The sequence below is a fragment of the Ranitomeya variabilis genome, chromosome 2 (genome assembly GCF_051348905.1).
Source record: "Ranitomeya variabilis isolate aRanVar5 chromosome 2, aRanVar5.hap1, whole genome shotgun sequence".
In the NCBI taxonomy this organism is placed as follows: domain Eukaryota; kingdom Metazoa; phylum Chordata; class Amphibia; order Anura; family Dendrobatidae; genus Ranitomeya; species Ranitomeya variabilis.
In genome coordinates, this window is record NC_135233.1 from 776194678 (window position 1) to 776219181 (window position 24504).

Below are 24504 nucleotides of genomic sequence, written 5' to 3' on the forward strand. Positions count from 1 at the left end.
TTGTGCAGCAGTAATGCTGCATTCTAACAAGGTGGCTCTTTTAGTTTTAGGTTCAAGTACACCCCAAATAAAGCGTTTTTATACTTAGCCACAATTCCTGCCTCTAGCCAGGGAGGCGGGTCCTCACTCCCCAGCTCGAACTGCTCCTCTGCCGTCACTCCAATCTTCCTGCACTTTGGCGCCGCCCCCTCAGCGCTGTTATCATTTCAAAACCGGCGCCTGCGCAGTGTACTGCTGTGCTGCGCAGACGCAGTAAGCTCTGGCCGTCTGACGTCCCAGCCAGGCTTGCACACTGCGCCTGCGCGGGCATTGCCGCCAGCCACCTTTGGAATCCCCGCCCCGCACTGTGCATAATGCATAATGCGGGGCGGGGATTCCAAAGGTGGGTGGCCGCAATGCCCGCGCAGGCGCAGTGTGCAAGCCTGGCTGGGACGTCAGACGGCCAGAGCTTACTGCATCTGCGCAGCACAGCAGTACACTGCGCAGGCCCCGGTTTTGAAACGATAACAGCGCTGAGGGGGCGGCGCTGAAAGCGCAGGAAGATTGGAGTGACGGCAGAGGAGCGGTTCGAGCTGGGGAGTGAGGACCCGCCTCCCTGGCTAGAGACAGGAATTGTGGCTAAGTATAAAAACGCTTTATTTGGGGTATACTTGAACCTAAAACTAAAAGAGCCACCTTGTTAGAATGCAGCATTACTGCTGCACAAGGTGGCTCTTTTAGTTTATAACGGCTGGAGGGGGTGACAGTGGCCCTTTAAAGACAAGAGTGATGCTACAGAATGAGCAATTTTATACTACCAGCTTACGTCAATTAGCAATTTGTTTTCCAGACCAATCTCTACACAGTTCTAAATTGTTTAACCTAAACCTTCTGCAAATAACACACCCCAGGAAGGACATGATGCAAGCCGAAGACTCAGAAATGTATTCTGGGACTGTAGATCTTGGTAATAATAACCTGACACCGGTAGCACGATAGCAGGTAAATTTAATATGAATTTTAAAAACACAAAATGATTAAAGGGATATAAATTTAATTACATCAAGAGCTCCTCGGCAGCCAACAGACGGGGAGTTGATCCCGAGCTTATCTAGTGCATCTAGTGTTATAGGAGCAGACAGATATAAAAGGGAGAGAACAGACGTCAGTAACTGCAAGAGAAGTCTGACATTAAGAGAAGTTCTGACCACTGGCGTACCGCTGCTCCATTGGATTCAGGTACAAAATTGCTTTTTCATTCTGTCTGAAGCGTATGTTGTATGTAGATCTCTCATTTTAGTAATTTGTAGTATTCACACTTTGATAAATGTATGAAAGATCTCATGCACACCAGCACAGGAAAGGATAAGAAATGGCAGGTGCATTAAGACTGTACATACACGTGCAGGATTCGCAGCTTTTTTTGCAGAAGTTACTACAAAATTTGAAATGCTTTGCTTGTAGGTAACAATATCTCCATAAGTAACACACCTGGCAAAACCTAAAGGACATTTCACGGTGGCCTTGTTGGTCTATACTTACCATGCACTACAGTTTATATTCCATTTACATGATCACTTAATCTGGGGTCCGATTTTCTAATAGGCCACAGATAAACTCAAGCATAATATCCTAAATGATGAACTAAGATCTTGTTTAGTGGAAATAAGAAAAAAGTAATTACAAGGTGTAAGGAAAGGCAAGGTCCACATGCTGTGGCACCAAGAAGAGAAGGGGTTACTGTTTTCGACCATGATATTTTTTTTAAACACACACAAAAAGACAAGCTAATAAGCACTCAAGATTTGCTTGTAAAAAGCCTGGCATTCTCTTTAAAGAAAGTCTTGAAAAACCTGTCTACAACGATCAAAAAGATCAAGATACTGTTCCACTTATATTGATGAGTGTATATTAGTTTGTGACCACTAGGTGGCAGTAAATCTCTTCTCCACTGTTTAGGTGAGCATAAAAAAACAAACAAAAGAAAAAACCCTACAGGGTATTAATTTGTAATATTACAGTCACCAATGTCGATCTCTAGTGTAAACCTGAGGACGTAAAAATTATTTGGAGTACATTAGTCATTAGGCAACTTCTCAGACACAGAGATCGTAGGACTTTTTAAGCCGTTAGGTCTTTCTTCCCATCGATAGCATAAGTAGTAATTAACCTTATGAACAAACACATGATATTCGCTTTTAGAGTTCAGAAATAAATCATTTATTTAAGAAGTCAAATTCATAAAATGGCACAATTCTATTTCAAATAACAAAGTATAAGGTTTCTAGATGAATCACATAACGGCTCGTTATAATGTTAGCTTCCTCGAGCGTTCAAGGATATAACATACTACTTTATCTCATAAACACATTGTAAAAGTGCGTCAGAGAACGAGCACAGGGCGAACCATACAGGGCCGTAGTGATTAACGACGATCAGCCCAGAGTAATGTTGCATCAGGGTCTAAACTGATAATCAGCTGAATAATGTGTGCAAACTGTAAAGCGCTGCGGAATATGGTAGCGCTATATAAAATAAGGATTATTTATTTATATTTATTTATATTAAAGTAAAAAACTTTATTTTTATTGGTAAATATTAAACACATTAACCCCTTAACGACCGCCGATACGCCTTTTAACGGCGGCAGTTAAGGGTACTTAAACCACTGCCGATAATTAACCGTTTACCGGCGGTCGCAACAAAAAACCCCGCGATTTGCCATTTAATTTCTCTGTCCTCCGATGTGATCGCACATCGGAGGACAGAGAAATGGGGTCCCCGATCGCCCCCCGATACTTACCTATCTCCCGCGGTGCTCCTCGTGGCTCCCGATGGGCGCCGCCATCTTTTTCCGGGAAAAAAATGGCGGGCGCCGCCCGCCACCCGGAGGTTCTTTGGGGTCTCGGCTGCCGGGGGTAGCCGAGACCCCAAAGAACATGATCGGGGTCGGTTTTTACCGACCCCTAATTTTGCGATCGCCGGTAATTAACTGTTTACCGGCGACCGCAAAAAAAAAAAAAAAAAGCGATGTCATTCTCTGTCCTCTGATGTGATCGCACATCAGAGGACAGAGAAATAGGGGAATCGGGGACCCTGTTATACTTACCGGTGTCCCTGGGTCCTCCTGCTTCTTCTGCTGGTCGCCGGCTTCTTGCTGCGGTAAGAAAATGGCGGGCGCATTCGCAGTGCGCCCGCCATGATCTGCCGGCTGGCAGAGGAAAATTCTTCCTCTTGTTTTATTTTGGTCACTGTGAGATCCTATCACAGTGATCACAATAAAAAAAATAGTAAATAACCCCCCCTTTATCACCCCCTTAGTAAGGAAAAAATAATAAAATACATTTTTTTTATCTATTTTCCAATTAGGGTTAGGGGTAGGGTTAGGGGTAGGGTTAGGGGAAGGGTTAGGATATGTGCACACGTAGAATGGTTCTCTGCGGAGTTTTCCACAGCGAATTTGATAAATCCACAGGGCCAAAATGCTGCGTTTTTCCTGCGGGTTTATCTTGGATGTACCGCGGTTTTTGTGCGGATTCCCCTGCGGTTTTACACCTGCGATTTTCTATTATGGAGCAGGTGTAAAACCGCTGCGGAATCCGCAGAAAGAAGTGACATGCTACGGAATGTAAACCGCTGCGTTTCCACGTGGATTTTTCCGCAGCATGGGCACAGCATTTTATGTTTCCCATAGGTTTACATTGTACTGTAAACTCATGGGACACTGCTGCGGACGCGCAGCTGCGGAAACGCTGCAGATCCGCAGCAAAATCTGCAACGTGTGCACATAGCCTTAGGGCTAGGGTTAGGGCTTGGGTTAGGGTTAGAGCTAGGATTAGGGTTAGAGCTAGAGTTAGGGCTAGGGTTAGGGTTGGGGCTAAAGTTAGGGTTAGGGTTGGGGCTAGGTTTAGGGCTAAAGTTAGGGTTTGGGCTAAAGTTAAGGTTAGAGTTGGGATTAGGGTTTGGATTAGGGTTGGCATTAGGGTTACATTTGGGATTAGGGTTAGGTTTGGGATTAGGGTTAAGGTTAGGGTTGAGATTAGGATTAGGGGTGTGTTGGGTTTAGGGTTTTGATTAGGGTTATGGTTAGCTTTGGGATTAGGGTTAGGGGTGTTTTGGGGGTTAGGGTTGTGATTAGGATTATGGATCGGGTTGGGATTAGGGTTAGGGGTGTATTGGGGTTAGGGTTGGAGTTAGAATTGGGGGGTTTCCACTGTTTAGGTACATCAGGGGGTCTCTAAACGCCACAGCCAATTTTGCGCTCAAAAAGTCAAATGGTGCTCCCTCCCTACTGAGCTCTGCCGTGCGCCCAAACAGTGGTTTACCCCCACATATGGGGCATCAGCGTACTCAGGATAAATTGGACAACAACTTTTGGGGTCCAATTTCTTCTGTTACCCTTGTGAAAATAAAAACTTGGGGGCTAAAAAATCTTTTTTGTGGAAAAAAAATATTTTTTATTTTCACAACTCTGCATTATAAACATCTGTGAAGCACTTGAGCATTCAAAGTTCTCACAACACATCTAGATAAGTTCCTTGGGGGTCTAGTTTCCCAAATGGGGTCACTTGTGGGGGGTTTCTACTGTTTAGGTACATCAGGGGCTCTGCAAACACAACATAACACCCGCAGACCATTCTATCAAAGTCTGCAGTCCAAAACGGGCACTCCTTCCCTTCCGAGCTCAGCCATGCACCCAAACAGTGGTCCCCCCCACACATGTGGTATCAGTCTACTCAGGACAAATTGCACACCAACTTTTGGGGTCCAATTTTTCTTGTTACCCTTGTGAAAATAAAAATTTGGGGGCTAAAAAAATCTTTTTTGTGGAAAAGATTTATTTTTTTTATTTTCACAACTCTGCATTATAAACTTCTGTGAAGCACTTGGGCATTCAAAGTTCTCACAACACATCTAGATAAGTTCCTTGGGGGGTCTATTTTCCAAAATGGGGTCACTTGTGGGGGGTTTCTACTGTTTAGGTACATCGGGGGCTCTGCAAACGCAACATAACGCCCGCAGACCATTCTATCAAAGTCTGCATTCCAAAACGGCGCTCCTTCCCTTCCGAGCTCTGCCATGCGCCAAAACAGTAGTTTACCCCCACATATGGGGTATCAGCCTACTCAGCATAAATTGCACAATAAATTTTGTGGTCCAATTTCTCCTGTTACCCTTGTGAAAGTAAAAATTTGGAGGTGAATAGATCATTTTTGTTGAAAAAATATGATTTTTTTTATTTTCATGGCTCTACATTATAAACTTCTGTGAAGCAGTTGGGGGTTCATAGTGCTCACCACACATCTATATAAGCTCTTTGGGGTGTCTAGTTTCCAAAATGGGGTCACTTGTGGGGGCTTTCTACTGTTTAGGTACATCAGGATCTCTGCAAATGCAACATGACGCCCGCAGACCATCCCATCAAAGTCTGCATTCCAAGCGGCGCTCCTTCCCTTCCGAGCCCTGATGGGTGCCCAAACAGTGCCCCCCCCCACATATGGGGTATCAGCGTACTCAGGACAAACTGATCAACAGATTTTGGGGTCAAATGTCTCTTGTTACCCTTGAGAAAATAAAAAAATGCAGGCTAAAAAATCATTTTTGAGGAAAAAAAAGGGTTTTTTATTTTCACGGCTCTACGTTATAAATTTCTGTGAAGCACTTGGGGGTTTAAAGTGCTCACCACACATCTAGATAAGTTCCTTAAGGGGTCTAGTTTCCAAAATGGGGTCACTTGTGGGGGGTTTCTACTGTTTAGGCACATCAGGGGCTCTCCAAACGCGACATGGTGTCCGATTTCAATTCCAGCCAATTCTACATTGAAAAAGTAATACGGCACTCCTTCTCTTCCAAGCTCTGCGGTGCGCCCAAACAGTGGTTTACCCCCACATATGGGGTATCGACGTACTCAGGAGAAATTGCACAACAACCTTTGTGGTCTAATTTCTCCTGTTACCCTTGTCAAAATAAAAATTTGGGGGCAAAAAGATCATTTTTGTAGAAAAAATGTGATTTTTTATTTTCACGGCTCTACATTATAAACTTCCATGAAGCACCTGGGGGTTTAAAGTGCTCACCACACATCTAGTTAAGTTCCTTAAGGGGTCTAGTTTCCAAAATGGTGTCACCTGTGGAGCGTTTCCACTGTTTAGGCACATCAGGGACTCTCTAAACATGACATGGCATCCGATCTCTATTCCAGCCAATTCTGCATTGAAAAAGTCAAATGGCGCTCCTTCTCTTCCAAGCTCTGCGGTGCGCCCAAACAGTGGTTTACCCCCACATATGTGGTATCGGCGTATTCAGGAGAAATTGCACAACAAAATTTATGGTTAAATTTCTGTTTTTACACTTGTGAAAATAAAAAAAAATGCTTCTGATTTAAAATGTTTGCAAAAAAAAGTTAAATGTTCATTTTTTCATTCCACATTGTTTCAGTTCCTGTGAAGCACGTAAAGGGTTAATAAACTTCTTGAATGTGGTTTTGAGCACCTTGAGGCGTGCAGTTTTTAGAATGGTGTCACACTTGGTAATTTTCTATCATATAGACCCCTCAAAATGACTTCAAATGTGATGTGGTCCCTAAAAAAAAATGGTGTTGTAAAAATGAGAAATTGCTGGTCAACTTTTAACCCTTATAACTCCCTAACAAAAAAAAATTTTGTTTCCAAAATTGTGCTGATGTAAAGTAGACATGTGGCAAATGTTATTTATTAATTATTTTGTGTGACATATCTCTCTGATTTAAGGGCATAAAAATACAAAATTTGAAAATTATAAAATTTTACAAATTTTCGCCATATTTCAATTTTTTTCATAAATAATCGCAAGAAATATCAAAGAAATGTTACCACTAACATGAAGTACAATATGTCACGAGAAAACAGTCTCAGAATCAGCAGGATCCGTTAAAGTGTTCCAGAGTTATAACCTGATAAAGTGAAAGTGGTCAGAATTGTAAAAATTGGCTCGGTCATTAAGTACCAAATTGGCTCTGTCACTAAGGGGTTAATCAGAACAAAGTGCTGGAATAAAAGAAGGCATAAAAACAAAGCTATAGAGCAAATGAAAAATTAAACCTATCATTTTTATATATAGTCTATTATCTACTCAGAACACCACATAGCTATAGAAAAAAAGATGCTATACTAAAATAGGCTATAATATATATAAAAAAGTACCAAAAAATACAATGTGTCCATATAGATTGTGCAAATATTCACCTCCTTAAAGGCCAGAACCGAAGTAACACAGGGGACCAAGTAGGCAAACCTCCCACCATATAGTATGGCTGCCCCACACATTGTACTTTTTGGTACTTTTTTTATATATATTGTCGCCCATTCTGTAGCTATGTGGAGTTCTGAGTAGATAATAGACTATATATAAAAATGATAGGTCTATTTTTTCATTTCCTCTATAGCTTTGCTTTTATGCCTGTGTCGCCTTTTTAGAATAAGAGCCCGACCTTCTTTTATTCCAGCACTTTGTTCTGATTAAAATGTGTTTAATATTTACCAATAAAAATTACCTTTCTTTCTTTAATATTCAACTGATTTTCAATCACTTAAAAAAAAATGTTTGGACTCCTGATGCAACATTACACTGGGCTGATCGTGGTTTATTGGTATGATCCTAAGAAGTGTTAAGCCCCCGTCACACTAAGCGAGATCGCTAGCGAGATCGCTGCTGAGTCACAAGTTTTGTGACGCAACAGCGATCTCAGTAGCGATCTCGCTATGTGTGACACGTACCAGCGATCAGGCCCCTGCTGTGAGATCGCTTGTCGTGTCGGAATGGCCTGGACCTTTTTTTGATCGTTGAGGTCCCGCTGACATCGCTGAATCGGTGTGTGTGACACCGATCCAGCGATGTCTTCACTGGTAACCAGGGTAAACATCGGGTTACTAAGCGCAGGGCCGCGCTTAGTAACCCGATGTTTACCCTGGTTACCATCGTAAATGTAAAAAAAAAAAAAACACTACATACTCACATTCCGGTGTCCGTCAGGTCCCTTGCCGTCTGCTTCCCGCACTGACTGACTGCCGGCTGTAAAGTGAAAGCACAGCACAGCGGTGACGTCACCGCTCTGCTGTTAGGGCCGGCGCTCAGTCACTGCAGGAAGCGGACGCCGGGGGACGCGAAGGTGAGTATGTAGTGTTTGTTTTTTTACATTTTACACTGGTAACCAGGGTAAACATCGGGTTACTAAGTGCGGCCCTGCGCTTAGCAACCCGATGTTTACCCTGGTTACCCGGGGACCTCGGCATCGACCACACAGCGACTAAACAGCGACGCTGCAGCGATCGGCATCGTTGTCTGTATCGCTGCAGCGTCGCTAAGTGTGACGGGGCCTTTACCCACTAATGTAGGTTTTTGAAGGGGATTTAAGGACAATTTTTGTTATAAGGGTTTATAGTGAGGCCAAAGAACAGCGTCTGATTTTTGAAAAAAGGTAAGAAATATATATTCGATATAACAAATATAATAATGAAGGACAACCCTTATATACCATGAAGAGCAAATAGTTATAAAGTAAGAGCACTTCCACGTTTCAGGATTTGGGGCCGGATTTCTTATCAGTATTTACAAGCCCAAACTAGGAGTAAATCCAAAGCACAGAAGAGGTGTAAGTCATTACAATAAAATGGTGGAAAGGGTACATTTTTCCCTGTCAGCTTATTCATGCTGCCCAACCACTGGCAGCGTGAGTCGGAGCCTGGCTGAATGATTACAGACGGATATTTGTCTCTGAAATGCTGGAGCAATACACGATCCTAGTGCCTTTCCAGGTGACTGCCGTGTCTCTTACAATGGCACAGACCTGTCAATCACCTGGAGCGGCGTGGGGAGAAGCTGTCCAGGGGCGGCACTGGACTAATGCCATCTCTGCCTATGGTCCCAGGCCAGATCATCTGTCTTGACTTTCTCTAAAACACTAGAACTTTTCAGATAAAAATAAATAAATCAGTCGCTCCTCCATATGAGCCCTTCTCAGAATCTCTGGGGGTCCCAGCAGTTGAAGCCGGAGTGATCAGCAAGTTATCTAACAGATAAGGGATACAATGCAATTTTAGGAAGACTCTTTGAAATATAACCACAAAGAGTCTGAGTCACATGAATTGACTTCAGCATGTCATGTCCCATTTTTTATTAACATTTCTTTAGGGCTATCCTGATATAAGGACATGATGCCACAGACCTATGGAGGTGATCACCTTGAACCTATAGTAAAGAACACTTTGAGATTTAGTAATGTTCGGTGCCAGCTTATTTTTCTCATATAGCAGTATGAATAAATATTGCAGTCTAATTTTTGATAGAATATAAAATGGTGAAAACATTAAAGTATTGCAAGAGGAGGAGAAGCCATAAACTGAGATTGCTCATCACCACCTTTCCATGTCCTTCCTTCCCATTTTTTCTGACTGAAAGCCATTTCCCTCTGATACATGTGAATTGAGTTCCCATTTGGTGAACGTAAACTCCATGATCGTGCACCATTTTTAAATATCACCTTCTCAAATCTGTTGTCTCCTCCCCTTAGTTTTGTCCTCATCTTCCAGATATTTTCCCTGTTTTTAAACCTTTGCTTATATTATTACTAATAAGGATTGATATACTTTTTACATATTTTTGGCTATATTCATTTTTTTCTTTGTAGGACATATTCATTTTTTCTGGTATTTATAGCCATCATATAGTACATGTTGTTGATTGGTGCATTTGTACTTTTAGCTCCTTTTTTGCTGACTACAAATTGGTACGGTGACTTGACACGTCATAAGAAACTATTTGCCTTTTTTTTAAGGAAGAATATGGATTGTTATGGCAAATACATAGCAGTTGTCCTGGTGTTTTTCGCAGTATGTATGCATGTCATTCATTCCTTTCCTGAAGAGAATTTACTGGCTCCAGGTAATTATGTCTGCTGTCTATTTCTTCTATAGTTAATGATATCTCCATGTACTCTCAAAGCTACCCCTCCCCCAAATTTTCCAGTAAAATAGAAATGTCAGCTTGGTTACCTAATCCCTACATCAATAGTTGTGCTAATGAGATCTAAACTAGTACAAATAGGCATACAGTTAGTAAGAGCAAAAATGGGTTTATTTCACTCTGCACATCTATAAACAGCACAGCTTGTTAAGGGACGCCGGCGGCCACTTTGCCGGTGTATGACGTTACAGCCATGTGCCGGCCTGTCTGTGCCGCATATGGAGCAGGAAAAGGATGCCGCAGGACCACAGACAGGTAAGAAGGATCTTTTTGTTATTTTGTTACAGAAGAGCAGCAATATGGGGTACATGGGGACCAGGATGGAGGATATATGTGGACCACGATGGAGGACAAAGGAGGACCAGGATAGAGGCAATATGGGGACCATGATGGGAGACATATGGGGACCAGGATGGGAGACATATGGGGACCAGGATGGAGGAGATATGAGGACCAGGATGGAAGCAATATGGGAACCATGATGGGGTACATGGGGACCAGGATGGAGGACATATGGGACCAGGATGGGAGACATATGGGGACCAGGATGGAGGAGATATGAGGACCAGGATGGAAGCAATATGGGAACCATGATGGGGTACATGGGGACCAGGATGGAGGATATATGTGGACCACGATGGAGGACAAAGGAGGACCAGGATAGAGGCAATATAGGGACCATGATGGGGAACATATAGGAACCAGGATGGAGGACATATGGGACCAGGATGGGGGACATATTGGGACCTGAATGGGGGGCAGATGAGGGCTAGGATGGTGACAATATGGGGACCATGGTGGGGGACATATGGGGAACAGGATGGGAGGCAATAGGGGGACCAGGATGAAGGCAATATGCAGCTCAGGAAGGGGGACATATGGGGACCAGGATCTGGGGCATATGGGAACCAGGATGGGAGACATATGAGGTCCCCATATTACTTTTGTATTTGTGTTGGTTATGGGAGAATTGTACGGAAATCACAACAGTAAAATGAAATAACAGGATCAATTGTGCTAGATACATTTATAAGATTTATGTAGAACATAGAAGAGCTGGCAATATTCAAGGTGCATTGCAAAAATTCAATAACTCGGCAAATGTGAAGAAGAGAAAATTAACAATACATAACCAGAAAATAGAAGTAAATCTTTATAACATAGAGGAAAGTGGAAAACATGATCACTCCTGTATAGTGGTACAGAGAACATAGAAAGGAAGGGAAGGAACCAGAGGACGCTCTCAGTTTCCATTCTCATGTAGATAAGGAGTCCAACACTGCTCTGTGTATCCTGCAGCAAGTCAGAAAATGTAACATTTATCATTAGTCAAGATGTACAGTATTTGAAAAGTTCAAAATGTAACCATCTTCCAAGATCTGGCAACTGCTAGAAGCAAATGTTTTCTGACAGCTTGACACATTAAAGATATTTTTCATGAATTGTGAGATATTTTAAAGAATAGGACTCAACATGACGCTACTCAAATTAGTGACAGATTTCATCCTAGGCTTGTAATTCAGGAAAGGCCCCACTGTTTTGTAATAGGAATATTAAAAGCTGACTTTGCTTTTTCAACACGACTGTCATTTTTCTCTTTGCCAGGTTGTCCAGAATGCAGACTGAAGGAAAATTATTATATTTCTAACAAGGTGAAAGGAAAAATATTTCAGTGCAGTGGATGCTGCTTCTCTAGGGCTTACCCTACCCCAATGAGATCAAAGAAGACAATGTTGGTGCCAAAGAACATCACCTCTGAAGCCAAGTGCTGTGTGGCAAAGACACAATACAGTGTAAGGGCTTTAGTAAAAGTCAGTGGATGTTTTTTAATGATCACATGGCTGTCACTCAACTGGAAAGAAAATGGTCCATTTTGTTCCAGTTAGCTGCATATTTGCAGTGATCAACGTTAGAGTAGCCCAAGCGCCTGTTCACACGGACATATTATAGACCTGTACTGTTCATAACAGCGATATCTTGCCTTTTGACTTGTAAAGGCCCATACTTTATTTTGATCTTACGGTTTCACACAGAACATGTAGCTGTGTAAAATGAGCCAAAGCAACTTTGTGACCTGCAGTGCATGATTGGTCCTTAAAGGGAACCTGTCAGCAGGAATGTGCACAGTAACCTACACACAGTGTCAGGTCAGCGCAATTATACTGATTACAATGTTACCTTGGTTGACGAAATCCGTTTTATTGTTGCTCTTTAACCCATTTCCGACATTGGGCGTAATAATACGCCGATGTCAGAGTCCCTCCCTTTGATGTGGGCTCCGGCGGTGAGCCCACATCTTTCCTGGTACATGTCAGCTGTTTTGAACAGCTGACATGTGCCTGGAATAGCCGCAGGTGGTATTGCGATCCGCCTGTGGCTATAAACCCATTAAATGCCACAAACTCTGACAGTGGCATTTAACTCATGCTTCCAGCCATTGGGCCTGATACCCGCCCACCAGTTACCCCCGTCACGTGATCGTGGGTCACCATTTCATTGGCATGACAACCAGAGGTCTGATCATCGCCTCTATGTAGCAGAGCCGATCAGGTTGTGGCAGCTTCTAGTCTCCCTTGAAGGCTATTGAAGCATGGCAAAAGTAAAAAAAAAATAAAAAAATAAAAAATATATGAACGTTCAAATCGCCCCCTTTTCACCCCATTCAAAATAAAACAATAAAAAAAACCCTACACATATTTGGTATCTCCGCGTTCAGAATCGCCCGATCTATCAATAAAAAAAAATATTAACCTGATCACTAAACGATGTAGCTAGAGAAAAAGTCAAAACGCCAGAATTCCTTTTTTTGGTAGCCATGACATTGCATTAAAATGCAATAGCAGGCTATCAAAAGAACGTATCTGCACCAAAATGGTATCATTAAAAACATCAGCTCGGTACGCAAAAAGTAAGCCCTCATACAACCCGAGATCATGAAAAACAGAGACGCTACGGGTATTGGAAAATGGAGCAATTTTTTTTTTCTTTACAAAGTTTGGAATTTTTTCCACCACTTAGATAAAAAATAACCTAGTCATGTTAGGTGTCTACGAACTCGTAATAACCTGGAGAATCATAATGGCAGGTCAGTTTTAGTATTTTATAAATAAGCAACTAAGGGCGCAGCACACAGTCTCGAGTCTCTGCAGCAAATAAAGGGACAATACCACCCTACTTGTCCAGTATAAAACGATTTGTAAAAGAGAAATTTATATTTGCGCTAAGAAACTGAGAACACTTAAAAAAAAAAAATCCAACCTAATATTGGAATAAAACTATGCAATATAAAAGGAAGAGAAAACCTTGATACTCAGATAAAACCAAAAAAGAAAATATCAAATTACCTCTCTGAAAAAGGATAGCGGCATACGAATGATGGTCCCAACTGAGAGCAGTTCTTATGGTGTGTAGGTCCTCTTGTGTGAACGTGGTTCAATGTCCACCACGGTATGGAATCATAACCAGAGTCCAGAGCAAGGGAAAAAAAGAAAAATCATACCCAAGAAGTTGGGGCGCCGTTCCGGCCGGTAACAGACGCTCTTCTGGGAAATATCAAGCTGCCACGTGCAGTAGATGCTTGCACGGGATCTATAGTAAAGCCGGCAAGGTGCAGAGGAGCTGCAGTTTTAGTATTTGTAGCAGTTTTTAGCATTTAGTGAACCTAGTAAAAAAGCCAAAGAAAAAACATTGTGGGATTGCACTCTTTTTGCAATTTCACCTCACTTGAAAATGGGAAAAAATTTCCTAGTACATGACATGGCAAACCAATGGTTTTGTTCAAAAGTACAACTCATCCTGCAAAAAACAAGCCCTCACATGGCCGTATAGACGGAAAAATAAAAAAGTTGTGGCTCTGGGAAGAAGGTGAGCGAAAAACGAAAAAACGCAAAAGCGAAAATACCTCCAGAGGTTAAGGGGTTATTCTTTATTTTCAGTTTGTAGTTAATGAGATTGTCGTGCCCTAAGGTGGGCCTGGTGTATATGGTGCTCTGATTAGGTATTCATAATGCGGACTGCTGACAGGTCACTGATCCCTCACTGACTGCCCCCTAGTTTACATAATGAATACCTAACATACTGAAGAAAGAGACAAAAAACACTTCTGCAGGCAGGTGCCGGCCGTGGCCCCTGCTCTGCAGCATAATTGCATGGTTAGTGTGGTAATAATACATATTCTTGATGTTATCCAACTAGGAAAAATGCGCAGTAGCAGCTTTCGGTGTCTATAGCTGTGATCCGAGAGCTAATATAACATCAAGAAATTGTATTATTGCCACACTAACCATGCGATTATGCTGCAGAGCAGGGGCCACGGCCGGCACCTGCCTGCAGAAGTGTTTTTTGTCTCTTTCTTCAGTATGTTAGGTATTCATTATGCAAAATAGGGGGCAGTCAGTGAGGGGTCAGTGACCTGTCAGCAGTCTGCATTATGAATATCTAATCCGAGCATCACATGAAGACCCCCACAGGCCGCCCTGGGGCATGAGCATATCGTTAACTACAAACTGAAAATAAAGATTAAAGAACAACCAGAAGACGGATTTCATCAACCAAGGTATCATTTTACTCAGTATAACGGCACCAACCTGACACTGTCTGTAGGTTACTGTGCACAATCCCACTGACAGGTTCCCTTTAAAGGATTATTATTTATTATTTTACTTATATGGCGCCATTAATTCCACAGCACTTTACAGATATCTTATCATTGTCCCCACTGGGGCTCACAATCGAAATTCCCTATCAGTATATCTTTAACCCCTTCATGACCTTGGGATTTTCCGTTTTTCCGTGTTAGTTTTTCGCTCCCCTCCTTCCCAGAGCCATAACTTTTTTATTTTTCCGTCAATTTGGCCATGTGAGGGCTTATTTTTTGTGGGACGAGATGTACTTTTGAAACATGTCATTGGTTTTACCATGTCATGTACTAGAAAATGGGAAAAAAATTCCAAGTGAGGCGAAATTGCAAAAAAGTGCAATCTCACACTTGTTGTTTGTTTGGCTTTTTTGCTAGGTTCACTAAATGCTAAAAGTGACCTGCCATTATGACTCTCCACGTCAGTACGAGTTCATAGACACCTAACATGACTAGGTTATTTTTTTATCTAAGTGGTGAAAAAAAATTCCAAACTTTGCGCCATTTTCCGATACTCGTAGCGTCTCCATTTTTCATGATCTGGGGTTGGTTGAGGGCTTATTTTTTGCGTGCTGAGCTGGCATTTTTAATGATACCATTTCGGTGCAGATACGTTCTTTTGATCGCCCGTTATTGCATTTTAATGCAATGTCGCGGCGACCAAAAAAACGTAATTCTGGCGTTTAAAATTTTTTTCTCACTACGCCGTTTAGTGATCAGGTTAATGCTTTTTTTTATTGATAGATCAGGCGATTCTGAACGCGGTGATACCAAATATGTGTAGGTTTGATTTTTTTTTTATTGCTTTATTTTGATTGGGGGTGATTTAAACTTTTATATTTTTTTATTTTTTTCACATTTTTTAAAACTTTTTTTAACTTTTGCCATGCTTCTATAGCCTCCATGGGAGGCTAGAAGCAGGCAGAGCACGATCGCCTCTGCTACATAGCAGCGATCTGCTGTTCGCTGCTATGCAGCAGAAAATCAGGTGTGCTTTGAGCGCCGACCACAGGGTGGCGCTCACAGCTGCCGGGGATCTGTAACCATAGAGGTCTCAAGGACCTCTATGGTTACAATGGAGAAGCATCGCCGACCTCCGATCATGTGACGGGGTCGGCGATGCGCTCATTTCCGGCCGCCCGGCCAGAAGAGCAGGTTAAATGCCACTGTCTGCGTTTGACAGCGGCATTTAACTAGTTAATAGGCGCGGGCAGATCGCGATTCTGCCCGCGCCTATTACGGGCACATGTCAGCTGTTCAAAACAGCTGATATGTCCCGGCTTTGATGCGGGCTCACCGACGGAGCGCGCATCAAAGCGGGGCTTCTGACCTCGGACGTACTATCCCGTCCGAGGTCAGAAAGGGGTTAAAGTGTGGCAGGAAACCGAAGAACATGGAGAAACGCAAACAAGGAAAGAACATATAAACTAATTGCAGATGTTGTTCTTAATGGGATTTGAATCCAGGACCCCAGTACTTCAAACTGGGGTCCTGCTAACTGCTGAGATTCTGTGTGGCTTAGGCTACTTTCACACTAGCATTGTTTTGCATAGGTTGCAATGCGTCGCTTAGGAGAAAAAACGCATCCTGCAAAGTCGCCCACAGGATGCATTTTTCCCCATAGATTTACATTAGTGACGCATTGCGACGTATGCCCACACGTCGCAACCGTCGTGCGACGGTTGCGTCGTGTTTTGGCGGACCGTCGGCACAAAAAAAGTTACATGTAACTTCTTTTGTGCGTCGTGTCTGCCATTTTCGACCGCGCATGCACGGCCAAAACTCCGCCCCCTCTTCCCCGTACCTTACAATGGGGCAGCGGAAGCGTCGTAAGACTGCTTCTGCTGCCCACGTCGGGCATCACTTTCACAACGCGCGTCGGCACGTCGGGCCGACGCATAGTGACGGCCCCGTGCCGACGCTAGTGTGAAAGCAGCCTTATACCTAAGTTACGCCCTATCAATAGAAGAGGACATAACTTTCTGAATGCTAGAGGTGTGAACACTTGACCCATAAACTATATCGACATTGGTGCTCTGTAACCCCGAGAACTGGATTTTGTAGCCATGCCTTGAATGGAGCAATGGTCTGCATGGGGATGAGAGAGTAACTTGTGATTTTGGGAATATTATTATTATTTATTATTATAGCGCCATTTATTCCATGGCGCTTTACATGTGAGGAGAGGTATACATAAAAACAAGTACAATAATCTTAATCAATACAGGTCACAAATGGTACAGGAGGAGAGAGGACCCTGCCCCCGAGGGCTCACAATCTACAAGGGATTGGTGAGGATACAGTAGGTGAGGGTAGAGCTGGTCGTGCAGCGGTTTGGTTGAGCAGTGGTTACTGCAGATTGTGGGCTTGTCGGAAGAGGTGGGTCTTCAGGTTATTTTTGAAAGTTTTTATGGTAGGCGAGAGTCTGATGTGTTGGGGTAGAGAGTTTCAGAGTATGGGGGATGCGCGGGAGAAATCTTGTATGCGGTTGTAGGAAGAGGAGTTAAGAGGAGTGTGTAGAAGGAGATCTTGTGAGGATCGGAGGTTGCATGCAGGTAAATACCGGGAGACTAGAGAATTACATTTTAAATATGTCCTTGTGAAAATCTCTCTTTAAGGGCGGAGACAGACGGCCGTATAACTCGCGCGATGATCGCATCGCACTGCATGGACTGGCCTGGCACCTCTATTGACCTGAGCAAGACAGCGTGATGGCTTACTATGAAGCTGTCAAACTCAGGTCAGGAGAGCCGACAGCCAGTACGAGGTTTACGATGCGATTCTTGCATGAGAAATACGGCAGTCTGTCTCTGCCCTTAGGATTATTTTCACAAAAATGTGTAACAGCCCACGCAATGCAATTTGTGTTCTGAAAAGAGTCGAGCTGTATTTTGCTGGTGCAGGTGTACTGACCCTGGCTAGATCTGAGCACGGTGCATGCACCAGATGCAGTTGGCCTGTTTTCCAAACTCTTCTCTTAGGTGCAAGGTTATCTACTGAGATAAAATGAGGAGACCTAGGACTGCAGGAGAAAAGGACAAGAGAGGCCAGCAAATGATACACTGAGTGAGAGGATTTGCCGTTTACACCGTACAATTGATTAACATTTATTTCTTTAACTTTACAGGTCACATTAAAGGACAATGCAAAGATTGAAAATCATACTTCTTGTCATTGCAGTACATGCCAATACCACAAAGTTTAAATGCTAACATCTTACATGAAAAAGTCACTTCAATCGTCTCTTTTGTGGTATTTTTATAACTTCAGTAATGTTCCTAGCCCAATGTGTCTGAACGTCAGTACATTTCTTCTTACTCCCTATAATTACTGTCAGTGCATTAAAATAAATTGGTAAATGACTTTCTGCATAAAATAAGATAGAAGTGATATTTTATTTAGGTTTCTCGCCTTTATTGGGAATGTGGTAATGTAAGCATGTGAAGTGTCTTTAGTACATCTCCATAACTTGTCACTGTCTGCAATTGTAAATTGTAATACTTGTGAGAAAAGCAAGATGATTCAGACTTTCTTCTCAAAGAAAATGCTCAGCAAACATTTGGATATGAACACACGTGTCTGTCCACCATTTACATATCATGTCAAAAGGGTGTGCAACCTGTTGCAGAACTACAACTGCCAGTATTCCCCTAAGCACTGGTTGAAGAACATTGATATAGATACATATATTATGTGATGGAGTCTGTACCAGCCATCCCAATGTTGTACATTTCTGTTTTGCGTCACATTTTACATCCCAGGAACACAAGGGACATATTCAATATGATTTATTACTACATTGCCTATTTTTTATCATTCTATTTCTTTTAGAATTTTTGTAGAATGGCTAGTTCAATATTTCCAATGGCACAATTATGCCTTAGGCAATGGAGTCAGCTTGTAAGACAGAAATATCCTCGGAACAGGGAAAAGTGATGTACTATTGCGATTGGGAGAAAACGCTTTAAGAAATATTGTAATTCCTCAATTTGCGACTTTGCAGTGCAAATCCTTACCTTAACATGACCTTAAAAATATCCAAGCATTTTCATATAGTTTAAGCCTCAAAATGCTGATCATCTACTCGTAATCATCTCAAATTGCGGTATATACAGTATGTAATGCGGGGTGACAGTGTCCTGCTAGCCCTGCGAATGACAAATCAGATTTTACCCTTGAGAACATTCAAGATTAGGCATGTTTTGCAGTCTTATTAAATATATATCATTAAACATCATGTATAATCATCATATGTCTTTGTTTTTCTTCATATAAAGTATCAGTAGTTACAAATCAATAAGTTTAGTGTATAGGTACATCAATGCAACAGTTCGCCTTTACAACCATTTTTTTGTTCAAATGCCTCTAAATTCTTCAAATGCATGTAAAGTGATAGAAAAAAAACACAATTTTACATCTCATGTCCTTTTGTGTCTACAGTTCATATGCAGATCTATATAATTCCATGGTAGCATTGTAACAAGGTGGTCCGGGGTGGTAGTCCCAGCCGAGTCAACTAAGCCACAGTCAGTAGACACCCTGACACCTTGCACTGAGATAGACCGGACGGATACAATCCTCAGACACAACTTGCAGTCCAACAGGGAACAAAATGTAATAACAGATGAATTGAAGTACAAAAATGGCTTCCTGCCCTTTCCCTAGCAATGTTCGCGGCCGTACCCACAACAGCCACGGCGGCCGGTAGTAGCAGTAGTCTATACTCCGGAATCTGGACACTTGAAGTCCCTTCAGCAGGGCCCTTACAAAGTCCTGAGGCCCGTGTTGCAGTCCTTAAGTCCTGGGCAATAGATTCTATCCCCTCCAGGGGTCTGGCAATGCCCGTGCCACTGTCCTTTAGTCTGCCCAGAACGAAGGCGCCCTGGCTACTGACTGGAAGCAGCAGCTGCCAGTCCAGCCCACATGTTAACTCTTCCTGTCCCTGCCTCTAACATGTACAGGGCAACACAGGGCAGTGATACGTTACAGACTAAAAGGCACATCACACATTTCATCAACACACATGGGAAACATTGTAAACACAGCATATTATAATAATAAAAGCGCATAAATGGTACATAACATGCAGGTACACCACAAGTGCATGGGACCAGCACATGGAAGAGAGGGCGAGAAGCAATGAGGTTCTCCGCCACCTCCTTACACTCCCCCCTCCTTAAACAAGGCTGTCCTCAGCCATGGTGACCCCTGCAAAATTAGCAGCAAACACATGCATAAACAAAACTTCGGTGACAGAAAAACTTTAGTGCAATTAGCTTCAAGTACATCAGCGGAAGAGTCCCAGTCTCTATACGGGTAGACATGACCCTAGTCCTATTGTTCCCAAGACCGTCAGGACTCAAAAGAAATGCAGTTTAAAACTTATAGTCCAGGGGAACATAAAAATAGTTTTGAAGTCCATAAATCATACGTCTTTCACAGTGGCCCGATGGCCCTTTAGCACAGGTGGGCCCCATTGAGGCCCGGCAGTTTCCCCTTCCTTCCTTTCAGTGGACCACGGGCCCCTAAACGGTGGTGGGCTGCATTTTAACAGGAGGCTAGTCCAAGGGTAAAATGGTGCACAGTCCAGGGACACACAGTTCAGTTGTAGCAGCCACACCCAAAGTCCACCATAGTTAACCCCTGTGGGGTTTTGGTCCTGCGATCCAGCAAGGGGAGCACCAACAGGTGCAAACAAACTGGGAGAAGGGGAAAACAATGAAACATGGCCATCATCTGGTGGCCACGTTGGACGACATAGTCCTTTGGCACCGTACTGAATTCCTTGCCCCTTCAGAGACGCAGAACAGTCCATGGTATATATATTTTTCTGGGTGAAACTGGCAGCCACTCTAATCCACACATGGCCGCTAGTTTGTGTAATGGGCCACATTCGGGCCCTGTATGACTACATAGACGTGGGATGAGGACCCGCTGGAAGAGGAGGAGTCCCCACTGTTCCTCTCACTCCGCACTCCTCCCAGCAGTGGCCCCGCTGTCCCCGGAGCTTCCAGCTCCACTGATACATTGACAGCCGCCTCGCTGCTCTGAGATGCCACTCTCCAGGACATTTATAGCAACTGTGGCCATGGCAACTGACCGTTCCACATGCTGAGCCTCTCGCAGTAGATTTTCCTCCTATCCAGATGCCATTTTTATGGCCACCACGTAGGGCACCCAGGGTACTTGTTCTTTGATGAAGGCCACGTGGTCCCCCTCCCGGAGAGGACCATGGAACGTGAGGGAGCCAGCATTGACATATACTTTGGCTCTGGTATCCAGCTCCTGCAGAAATCCATAGCCCCTGCTCCGGTTAAGATACCAGATCACACCGCGGGTCATCCGGCCTGCTGCAGTTCCTCCACCGGGGTGCTGCAACTCTTGGACGATATGGCGCTTCCTCCGCCTCTACTCCCATATCACTTTGTGGATCCAGTGAGCTTCCACAGCCATGGACATCTGAGGCTCTCAGACACTCCAGACGCTGGTGTTGGCCGGAACAGGTGCAGCCGGCAAGGATACAGGGGCCGTCGCTAATGGAGATGACGGTGGAGTAGGAAGCCAGGATACCTCCTGTGATGATGACAAGGCCGCAGAAGGTAAGGGGGTTGGAAACGAAGAAGCGGGACAGCCGGGTGGGGACTCCTTACTCACTGCTGCACCCGGTGCAGTCCTCTGGCGCGGTCGGCGTTGCCGGTGATTGCGACTGCCATGATCCCCCCCAAAGCTGCCTCCAGGGTCTTCCGGATTCCTCCAGGTTCCCGCTGGGGTATCACAAACTCATTGTATTCCTTGCCTGCCTCAGACTCCACCGGTGACAAGGGCCGCTCCTCCAGGTCCTCCAACTACCAGGCCTCAAAGCGTAGGCCCGTCTCTGCCTGGGCCTTGGACTTCCTCCAGTCCTGCTGGCCAATGCCGCCGTGGAACAACATGCTATATCTCTCCATGTCAGGAGGCAATGGCATCCCTCTCAAAAGTACGCTGTCTGGTTTCTTCAGGTTCCACCCATTTGTTTGCAGAACCACACTTGGCTGTTCCACCCATTTCATTGGGTTCTGCTGTACGGGTGGGAACTCTGTCCTCGCCCGCACCCATTTTGGGCAGACCATAATTCCCAGGGTGGCATTACCTTTGGTCTTTTGCTGCCAAATCCTCTCCTTGATGCCCACAAAAGGTGTCCACTTCTCCCATTTTCACACCAACAGCCGCCATCTCTTCAGTAGCGGTCAGCGCCATTTTCAAATCAACAACATCCGCCATCCTCATCTCTTTTACAGCGGTCAACTTCTCAAAGTCTCTGTCAGCTGCTGTCTGCAATGCTGTCATGGCGGGCAACAAAACAAAAGTCCCAAGTTCAAAATCACAAATCTCAGGCACTTCTTTCATTACTCTCAGGGTTGCAGAGTTGCGGGGGTCTATCCTGCCACACTACGCCAAGTGTAACAAGCTGGTTCAGGGTGGTAGTCCCAGCCGAGTCAACTAAGCCACAGTCAGTAGACACCTTGCACAGAGATAGACCGAATCGACACAATCCTCAGACACATCTTGCAGTCCAACAGGGAAAGAAATTTAATTACAGAGATGAATTGAAGTACAACACTAGCTTCCTGCCCTTTCCCTAGCAATGTCCGCAGCTGTACCCACAACAGCCACGGCGGCCGGTAGAAGCAGTAGTCCATACGCCAGAATCTGGACGCTTGAAATCCCTTCGACGGGACCCTTACAAAGTCCTGGGGCCCGTGTTGCGGTTCTTAAGTCCTGGGCAATAGATTCAAACCCCCCAGGGGTCTGGCAATGCCCGTGTCACTGTCCTTTGGTCTGGGGCAACAGATTCTATCCCCTCCGTGGTTCTAGCAATGCCCTGGCTGCTGCTGAACCTCTGCCCAGGGCTACTGACTGGAAGCAGCAGCTTCCTGCTGCCTTTTCTGGCTGCTAGTCCAGCCCACATGTTAACTCTTCCTGTCCCTGCCTCTAACATGTACAGGGCAACACAATACAGTTCAACAGTGATACATTACAGACTAAAAGGGACATCACACGTTGCATCAACAAACATGGGAAACATTGTAAACACAGCATATTACAATGCATGTTAATAGTAGTGCATAAATGGTACATAACATACAGGTACACCACAAGTGCACGGGACCAGCACACGGGAGAGAGGGAGAGAAGCAGTGAGGTTCTCTGCCACCTCCTTACAACATAATAATAAGCACTTTTGTGTTTTCTGATCCTGCAGTTATGTTGTCAGTTATCTGCCTGCTAATATTCACTAACATAAAATTGGTGGTTTAGCAAAAAGTATTAAAAAATTTTGGGTGAAAAAAATTCAGACCATAAAAAGATTATTTGTTGTTTGGTATTGCAGAAACCTGTATGTTTGCATAGGAACTATAGACATGAAATGATTTTCATTAATATTACTGTCAAAATTGCATCAACTTTTTTATTATACCCTGGAAAAATAAAACTGTGAAGGTAAAGAAAGCCTTTATAAAGCTAATGCAAAATGCAAATTCACAATATAAATAATTCCTAAGAATAAGATATTCACATATACTGTATATATATTTAGGCCCTGATTCATTAAGACTGGCATTGTGCACGTCAGTGTTAATGAAGGGTCAGATGGAATAAGATGTGTCTAATGCATTTACCCCTTCGCCCTGAAGCCTGTTTTCACCTACCTGACCAGACCAATTTTTACAATTCTGACCACTGTAACTTTTTGAGGTCATAACTCTAGAACGCTTCAATGGATCCCACTGATTGAGTCTGTTTACACATGACATATTGTACTTTATGATAGTGGTAAAATTTCTTTGATATGACTTGCATTTATTTGTGAAAATAATGGAAATTTGGAGAAAAGTTTGAAAATTTCTCAATTTTCAAACTTTTAATTTTATGCCCTTAAATCATCAGAGTCATATCGCACAAAATAGTTAATAAATAACATTACCCACATGTCTACTTTACATCAGCACAATTTTTCAAAACATCTTTTTTGTTAGGAAGTTATAAGGGTTAAAAGTTGACCAGTGATTTCTAATTTTTACAACAAAATTTGCAAAACCATTTTTTTAGGGACCATCGCACATTAGAAGTGACTTTGAGGGGCCTATATGACAGAAAATATCCAAAAGTGACACCATTCTAAAAACTGCACCCCTCAAGGTACTCAAAACCACATTCAAGAAGTTTATTAACCCTGCAGGTGCTTCACAGGAATTTTTGGAATGTGGAAGGGAAAAATAGACATTTACTTTTCTTTCACCAAAATTTTCCTTTAGACCTAAGGCCGGGGTCACATTAGTGAGTTTTACGAACATATGAGAGGCGCAAAAACTATGCATTGCACACAGACCAATGATTTTCTATGGTGCAGCTCCTATCTGCCGTATATTTCGCTGCCGTATTTTATGGGCGTAGAAAATCGCAGCATGCTGCGTTTGTCAGTGTATTGCGCAAAAAATCCGCCAATGAAAGTCTATGGGGCGAGAAAAATATGGATTACACACGGACCATCAGTGTGACTTGCGAGAAATACGCAGCGGTGTTCTACAGAAAAGCCGGCAATTCAGAGCGGTGTACAGTAAAATCACACTGACAGGTTAGAATAGAACAGATAAAATTAATGTCTACACATACTATAGGTATATATATATATATATATATATATATATATATATATATATATATACTGTATGTCATTGAGACATATATATATATATATATATATATATATATATATATATATATGTATATTTCATACAGCGCTAGATAGCAGAAAAGCCGGTAATTTAATTGCCGGCTTTTGCTATCTCCTTCCCAATCCCGACATGATATGAAACATGGTTTACATACAGTAAACCTTTTCATATCCC

The 24504-nt window shown here is 43.3% G+C and overlaps 1 protein-coding gene across 2 annotated transcripts; it reads left to right on the forward strand.

Moving 5' to 3' along the window:
• Positions 1-942: 942 nt before the first annotated feature.
• Positions 943-18863, forward strand: CGA (glycoprotein hormones, alpha polypeptide). Of its 2 annotated transcripts, XM_077289768.1 has the most exons (5): positions 943-981; positions 1060-1218; positions 9795-9897; positions 11584-11771; positions 17742-18863. In XM_077289768.1, the coding sequence occupies exons 3-5, from the start codon at positions 9798-9800 to the stop codon at positions 17817-17819; spliced, it is 366 nt and encodes a 121-aa protein (XP_077145883.1). In that variant the 5' UTR covers positions 943-981; positions 1060-1218; positions 9795-9797; the 3' UTR covers positions 17820-18863. The 2 variants fall into 2 exon arrangements, with proteins under 2 accessions (XP_077145883.1, XP_077145884.1); XM_077289769.1 differs by lacking the exons at positions 943-981; positions 1060-1218 and adding an exon at positions 8318-8434 and having other exon boundaries at positions 9791-9897.
• Positions 18864-24504: the final 5641 nt, after the last annotated feature.

Excerpts from the sequence above, each read along its gene's own strand:
- CGA (XM_077289768.1), top strand. The coding sequence starts at position 9,798 with ATGGATTGTTATGGCAAATACATAGCAGTTGTCCTGGTGTTTTTCGCA. Across the intron at positions 9,898-11,583 it reads AGAGAATTTACTGGCTCCAG|GTTGTCCAGAATGCAGACTG; the intron begins GTAATTATGTCT and ends TCTCTTTGCCAG. Across the intron at positions 11,772-17,741 it reads TGGCAAAGACACAATACAGT|GTCACATTAAAGGACAATGC; the intron begins GTAAGGGCTTTA and ends TTAACTTTACAG.